Raw genomic sequence first — 8,066 nt, forward strand, 5'->3', positions numbered from 1 at the left:
CTCCTACTTCTTCTTCACCTTGATTTCCTCTCACCTGTCTCCTTCCTCCTCCCAGCCTGCTGGACTTTTGCTTTTTTTTTTTTAACGCTGTCTGTCTGTTTGATCTCTGCTCAGATCCTCCTGGGCTGTGCTTCTTTCTCTTCCCTTTTCCGTGTCATTTTGTTGCTGCTCCCCAAAACTTAACAAAGAAGCCCTCTTTTCCATTCAGCTCTCAGGTGAGGGTGGCTCTAGCTGTGCTGCGTTATTTCTGTCCTGCTTTAGAAAGCTCGTGCAGCTTTCTCCACCTGGGCTGAAAGATGCCTCCAGAAGATGAGACGAGGGGGCAGCAAAAGAGGAGGGGGGCCTCCTTTTCTGGCTCCTGATCCATCTGATCAGTTTCAGAAAGGAGGGTGGAGGGGAGCAAGTCACTCCAACAAGGGGGCAGGTTCAGCCCAGGGACTCTTGACTTGCCGAGCTCCCAATACTGTTATGCATGTTGTGTCAGAAGGGTGGGGACTGTGGGCTCAGCATCTCCTACAAGGTGGGCTTATCCTCACCTTGCCCCCAAATCTGCTTTACCCACAAAGGCTCAAGGTGGCTTACAATAAATGCTGGGGTGTCAGGCAGACTAGATGTTTCTATAGTAAGTGAATACTTTGAAGCTCTTCTGCTCAGGGTGTTGAAACTGGGGCATGTCTGATCATGAATAAGATCTCCACAGTGCATCCATAGAATGGGTTCAGCATGCACAAATGCACAGGGCTTCATTTCATCACATAAAAAGGACAGTGCGTATCTGTCTGAGGCTTTTCAGAAAAGGGGTCCTCCTGGTTGTTGGGGCTTTGTGTGTGAGTTGGAAGAAGGGCCCCAGTCCAGGTTGCATGTATTTCATTTTTCTTCTTTCCCTCTCCAGCCTGGTGCTTTTGGTAATCCTCAACATGATGCTGTTCTACAAACTCTGGATGTTGGAATACACTACTCAAACCCTCACAGCATGGCAGGGTCTACGGTTACAGGAAAGGTAACACACCCTACAAGCAAAATTTCTTTTTTCTTTTTATAATAATTTTTATTAATTTTAACATATAAATTATAATCCATACCTCAAAACTTCACCACTTATACAATCTTTTTTTGGACTTCCATCAGCACCTCTGATCATCCCCCGTTTTAACCACTTCTTGTGCATTTCTTAAATTCATATTGCCTTTAATTATCTTAACTAACCATCCTCCCCTTTATCTATTTTTGCAATAGTTCCAATAATTCACCTCACAAAACTTCTTGCAAACCTACAAATGTAGTCTGATCATCACAATTACTTTTCAAATAATCTGTAAATTTACACCAGTCTTCTGTGAATTTCTGCTCCCGCAGATTTCGAATCCTTCCTGTTGATTTATCTAGTTCTGCATAGTCCATTAATTTCATTCTCCATTCTTCTTTCATCGGTAATTCTTCTTGCTTCCATTTTTGTGCCAATAATATTCTTGCTGCCGTTGTTGCATATAAAAACAGCTTGCATTCTTTTCTATTTATATCACTTCCTACGATGCCCAGTAAAAATGCTTCTGGTTTCTTTATAAATGTATATGTCAACATTTTTTTCATCTCATTATATATCATTTCCCAGAAGCTTTTCACTTTTTTACATTCCCACCCCTACGAGCACCCCTCTTGTGGCCAAACCACCATCGAAACCCAATAATATAAAAAATATGCACTGCCTTCCAGGGCTCATCTTTCCTTCTCTGCCCTGACAGGTTACCCCAGTCCCAGACTGAATGGGCCCAGTTATTAGAGTCCCAGCAGAAGTATCATGACACAGAGCTTCAGAAGTGGCGGGAGATCATCAAATCATCCGTGATTCTCCTAGATCAGGTGAGAACTTGCTTCTAGAACCCTGGTATGGATGTGACTGACCTTTTCCCCTGCATAACACCAATTGAAATCACAAACCATTTTCCAGAGGCACAGGGGGATAATTACTCATGGAAGGGAGATTTGAACAGAAAATAAAATGCTCCAGAATCAAGAAGATGGGAAATCATTATTTTTGAACTTCAGTTAACTTGGCTGCTGATCTTGAAGCACAGATTTCCCTTCACCCTCCCCAAGAGAACCTTGCACACTTTTTTAAACCGAAAGTGCTATCCCGGGGCTTCTAGCTTTTGCCTTGGGGGTTGTTAATTGCATATCCTTTCTCCAGCAAATTAGAATACATTTGTGTGGCTGCAGACTCCCCCCCCCCCCGGGCACCCATATGTCTTTCTGTGTGCTGTAACTTAATGGTGAAGTGTTACTCCGCTCGCGCACTAAATGCACATAGCCAGTGGCTCTGATCCACCAATTTGCTTTCTCTGTGTGTAGAGCATATCCCAGTGTGTGGTGACTTGGAGAGCCATATAAAGGCATCATTCACCTCAGAGCAATCAGCAAACAGATGTTCAGCCATCATGCTGGACGCATGTGAGATGACTGGACCCATGTGCGTGCGTGAGGGAGACAGCTATTGTTTTTAAGACAACTAAACTGTGTAGTACCCTCACTTGGCAAGCTATAAGGAAATGGGGTCTTGCCATCAGGAAAGGAAAGCCCTCGGAAAAGTGGGCACTTCAGGGAACCTCTGCCTACAGAGCTACGTCAGCTGCAGGAGCTATTCAATTTCAGTTGCATCTCCCTTTGCTTGTGTGGCGTTTCCTCCATTAAAATGAACAGGGAAGTCTATATATGCAAGTATTTATTTATTTATTTATTTATACATACATACATACATACATACATACATACATACATAGATACATACATACCCCACTTTTCCCCAGAACCGGGACCTGAGGCAGCTTGTGAAAATTAAAACGGAATGCTAAAAAATCATGCAAAAGATGATAGTTAGAAAGTAACTGAACTATAATTGAATTAAAACAATGTCAAAAGCAAATCTGTTAAAATATGGATTGCAAAAACAGCACAGCAGTATTTGAAAGCTTCCTGTCAGGGGTTTAGGAGCAGAGGCACGGGCAAGGGAGGAGACAGAGAGCGAAGGGGAGGAGGCAGAAGAAAAGATGAGTGATGACGACGACCCGAGATCTCCCAGTCTTTCCAGTGAATCAGAGGATTCACAGAAAGGAGCACCAGTGGCCAGGGCAAGGGGGGAGTCTAGGGGGGCACCCCAGGAAGATAGAGCCAGAGGGGACTCAGGGGGGAGCAGCTGGAAATTGGGACCAGCGTCACCGCCAGGAAGCAGGGAAGAGTAAGGGAACCAGGTCCTAAAGCCCGGCGCAAGGAGGCAGGAGGGTCCGGGTCAGCGTCAGAAGAATCCCGGAAGGAAGAAGCCCCGGGGGGTAGAGGGACCCAGAGGAGGACAGTCAGGCGGAAAAGGTGGAGCAAGGCTAGGATATTAAGTTGGTGCACACGGGGCGGAGACTCAGACGGAGCTTCGCCGATCTAGCTACTAGACGTAGAGTTTGCGCGCAGCAGCGTGAGAATGGAAACTGTAATTCAATAAAGACTTTTACTTAATGATCGCTGGCTAGCGTGATCCTCTGTGAGCTAGGATCTTCAAGCAGCTCTGACACTTCCCTTCCCATTTTTTGGTCTTGCAGATGAAGGACTCACTAGTTAACCTCCAGAATGGAATCGGGTCCCGTGAATATCGGCCGGAGCCAGACGAGAAACGGAAACGGTTCCACTAGCAGACAGGAACCCAAGAGCGGCCAGAGGACTGTGTGCAATACATGTACATAGAATATATAAATATATATATATACAGAATATAAATATATATATATTATATACAGATTTTAAAAGAGAGAGCGAGAGAAAAATGAAGCCTACGTACTGAGAAGAGAGAGTGGTGTGTTGATCCGACCTCCAGCACTGGATGAAATGGAGCGTCATCTGGGATAGGGGCAGGATGCGGCCGGGTTGTGCTCTCCCGGCACTGAGGCATTGTGGGAAAGTGCAGCCCGTGCCATCCTGGGGCCCTCCCCCACACCTCTCTTAGTATCTGTTTGTCCGTCCGTCTGTCTGTCTCCCTCTCTCTCCATCTGGGGTGTGTGTGTCGGGGGGTATTTCACCCAAAGGGAAGAATCAGAAGGCGTGAGATCCCACCCACTCACCCTCTCCTCCACATTTTACTGAACTCAAGAAGCTGCTTATAGGAGATACCATCTACTCTGGCTCTCAGGATAGTCGCTGAGGCTGGCAGGATGAACCCTCTTAACTGCTGCTATCACTTTTTTTCCTGGCAAGCTCTGTTGGAACGGCTCTGGGTAGCCCATCAACCAAGTGTTTGCTTCACAGCCTCCTTTTTACAGGGTTATCCTTTTAATGCTGACCTGGCTTGGTGCATGCTTCCCGTACCCCTTTCTGCAACTCCAGTGGAAAATATGTGCCCCCCAGGAGGGCGTAGCAACCTCATTGTGTCCTGGAGTGAGTTTTGCAATACAGGTAGCCAGGGACTGCTTCTTGAACACTCCCAGGTTTAGCTCAGTCCTTGACGCTCATTCTCTTCCATGGGAGGAGTTAGGTGAATGTATACCCCCCTCGTTTTAGTTTGACAGTGTCCCCTTTTGGTGTCGGAGACCCCTCTGATCATTGTGCATTTGCATTTCCATCTATGTATATCGTAGGAAACTGCTGCTTCACTGAAAGGGCTATACACATATATCCTTACCGGACTGGGGGGTGGGTCCCAAAGCAAGTTTCACATAAAGAAAAACCATTCCCCGATTTCCCTCTTCCCGAAAACAAATGAGTTGATGGTACCGAGCTTGGATGCTTGGAAGTCCTCGTCCCGGTTCACGAGCTCCTTTTGCATGGGTTAATTGCATCTTTTGTGTCCCGCTGCATCCAGGAGAAGTGTAGAAAGAAAATCAGCCCCTTACTACTAAATGAGGAAATTGCTACTGCCTAAGCAGAAAAATGGATCTTTTTGGCAGACGCAGCTGCCTCTCAAATGCATGACTGTCTCTAGGATAAGTTATAGGGACTAAGAATAGTCTTGGGGTGATGTTTCAGGGTGGGCAGGTTGGTAGGCTGCTGACGACTCTTTTTAATCAAGTGAAGCCCTCAAACACCCTTTGGTAGCAGAATCAAGGCCAGTGTTGGTGACCTAAAGCAAAACAAACAAACCAACCCTGATAACTCTGGAGAAATACAGAGTTTAGACCATTTCCTGGCCACTGCTTTTGGGAAATGACATGCAAAACATCCAATTTTAAGATGCTGGGAACTTTTCAAACAACAAATTAGAATGATCTGGAATAAGTTGAAGTCAAATGACAGTTCTATATTTTAAAAGCTTTCTTTTCTTTTTAAGTGGCAATTATATAAGTCGGGGCCCCAGAAGATTAAGCTCCTGTAGGGTTTACTTTGTTTTGCAAGAAGAGGAGGAGGGAAGATTGTTTTTCCACCAGTATAAGCTTCACAAGAAAGTGTGGTTCACTGGTTTTTCTAACATATCCTTGTCAGCAAGAATCATTCCTGGTGGTTTGAAGGACAGGTTGGAAAGGCACCCCCGTCCCACTTTACAGGCTAGGTCCTAGTTCAAGGGCTGTTTCCCCCCACAACTGAGAACTGACCCAAAATGGCTGCCTCCTTATTCCAGTGAGCAACATGTCAAACTCTTTAAGAGGGTCATGGTTGTTCTTTAAAGATCCTGCCACTGCCCCCATGGTTGGACTGTGTGTTTTGTGAACAAAGTAAGGCACACGGAAGGTGGGAGGAGGTGAGTTTTACTTTCCCCCTCTCTCTGAAGTAATGTCCACATTGACCCCATAGAGTTTTCCCATGGCTGGGGAGCTTTGACTTACCGACTGTACAGGAAGGCAATAGATATCCCTGTCAAAGAGCCCTGAACCTGCATGCATAGCTCCTGTGTTCAGAACCACCCTGTTAAGTTTTGCAGAGCAAGCAGATTTGCAAGGACAAAGGAATATCCCTGTGTCTCTGCATGGCGCTGTCCTTGCAGGTGGAGGAAAGGCTTCTGCTGCTCTGGGGAGACAGGATTAAGATCCTAATTCGGTCTTACTGAGGCACATTTAATTTGGTTTTTTTTTTTTAGGGATGGGGGCCCAGTTACTCTCTAGGCATTGTTGGGACCTCATCTCTCATCAGCTCCGGCCAGCATGACCAGGGATGATGGGAGTTGCAGCCTGACAATATCTGGAGGGTCGCAGGTTTCCCCATCAGAGACAGGAAAGATGATGTTTTCTCCCTTTGAACTGAGTTAGAGCATATAACTACCCTCCCTGCTGGATTGGTCATTGATGTTGCAAGGTAAAGATGTGCTGCCTTCTCCGTATTCTTAAGGATGCTACACTCTGGTTATCATTTGATGAGTTAAAGGTGCAATGAGGATGCAGGATCTGTTGTACCTGTGCTCTTCCTGCATCCCACCCACCTCCTGGCAAACCATTCCTTTGAGGAAGGACATCCTTAGAGGACACTTGCTTTGCGACCGATTAGTTGCATTCTCCTGCCCCCAGTTGATACTGAGATTTCATCTCCACTGAGTTCAGCATAGCTGCAAAGGATGCCAGCAGACCTATAAAGGAATCACCCTTGGGGCACAGATCAATTTGTTGTTCTTTTCTCAGGCCCATTGTCACCTTCTCACTTTCATTAATTGGACTGACTCAAATACTTTTCTTTTTTTTAAAAAAAGCCTAACAAGTTATTGTGGAGGAAATGCTAGAGCTGAACACCCAGCCTGCACAATGGCCTTTCTGTTGCACAAATTGGGGGGGGGGGTTCTCAGATTTTGTTCTCCATGCCCCCCCCTCCTAATTTCTTCTCTCATTCTCTGGCATCTCCCTCATGCTTACCAAAAGCACAGGTGACTCTTGTTTTTGTGCCATAACACCCCCTTCCTAACCCCTCCAGATGTGCTAATCAGCCAAATTGGAGTGTTACCACTCACCCTGACTTGCTGAGCTTCAGCTACACACCTTGTTGAGAAAGAGAGAGAGAGTGACCATTTCATCTCTAGCAGATTCTGCTAGGATATATTCTCCCCTCACCACTGGAAAAGAGGCGAAACCTGGTAGCAATTCACCTTTCTATGCATTCTGCCCTTCTTCCACTTCCTTCCCTTTCCCTCGAGTTCCCAGGCTTTTGGCACCCTCTAGGGCTGGCCTGGCGCTGCCCCATACTTTTCTTTCCTCCCCACGTCAGCAGTGTCTTCTAAAATGAATGCGGCGAGGGAGGCAGACTCCCTTCCGAAGGAATCACATTCGCACATGGCTCAGAGTATCTTCTCTCTCTGACCCATCTTTATTATTATTATTATTATTAATTACCTCACTTTATTTTGGCCAGTTTTTGTTGCTAAGGTTTGAAGGACTGGCTTCCCAACCTGAGCTTTGCATTGGATTTTTTTTTTGGGGGGGGGAATATGGTGGCATAATGTAGCAAAGGATTGGAAGCTGCTTGGGTGGTTTCCCCATTGTTCAATCTCCTCTGGAGTTTGGGAGAGTGATTTCTGTGACTGCTTCCTTGAGAAATGAGCAGCCACTTCATTATAATGTTCCCTGTGTGGTGGTGATGATGACCTTAAACCCACCTCTCCCCCCCCCACCTTAAGCATGAACATCTGGCTTAGTTACTGACAATTGTTTCTCAGATGTGCAAGTTTTCCTGACTACATTTCAACACCTTTATTGGTGGAGGGGTGGGGGGGTTGGGGGGAGTGGGGGGGGGGAGAGACATAAAGGGAACAGACCAGAGGCCCCAGCCCTTCCGCACCTCCCAAATATTTCCCACAGCTGGAAGGGTCTGTGGTAGGAAGACAAAATTCTGGCATTGGGCTGATGTGCAGAAGGACACCCCTGGTTGTGTCTGTAGGAGTTGTCTGGCTGTGTCTGTGTGTCTGATTCTGTAACTATAATAAAAAACTTTGCGCTGTGCGCAAAGTCTAGTATACAAATTGATTTAAAAGGAGGAAAAAAACAACAACCACAAACTTGACTGCTAGAAACTAGGAGTTTAAAAAAGGCTACAAAGCCAAAATCTTAATGTAAAGTAGCTAGGGGGAGAAATGGAATAAGAGTATGAATAAAATATAATGAACAAAAGAGAGAGAG

At 45.9% G+C, this 8,066-nt stretch overlaps 1 protein-coding gene across 9 annotated transcripts in view; it reads left to right on the forward strand.

Annotated features, from left to right (window-relative positions):
* Window positions 1–7,275, forward strand: part of GRAMD1B (GRAM domain containing 1B) — a 218,406-nt gene extending 211,131 nt beyond the window's left edge. For all 9 annotated transcript variants that reach the window (XM_081172500.1, XM_081172499.1, XM_081172502.1 and 6 more), the window contains 3 exons: window positions 893–1,000; window positions 1,743–1,860; window positions 3,585–7,275. In XM_081172500.1, coding sequence (XP_081028626.1) covers window positions 893–1,000; window positions 1,743–1,860; window positions 3,585–3,674 — 316 coding nt within the window. In that variant the 3' untranslated portion in view covers window positions 3,675–7,275. The remainder of the gene's footprint in view (window positions 1–892; window positions 1,001–1,742; window positions 1,861–3,584) is intronic.
* The last annotated feature ends 791 nt before the right edge of the window (window positions 7,276–8,066 follow it).

The sequence above is a fragment of the Podarcis bocagei genome (genome assembly GCF_964188305.1).
Source record: "Podarcis bocagei genome assembly, chromosome: 15".
Classification (NCBI taxonomy): domain Eukaryota; kingdom Metazoa; phylum Chordata; class Lepidosauria; order Squamata; family Lacertidae; genus Podarcis; species Podarcis bocagei.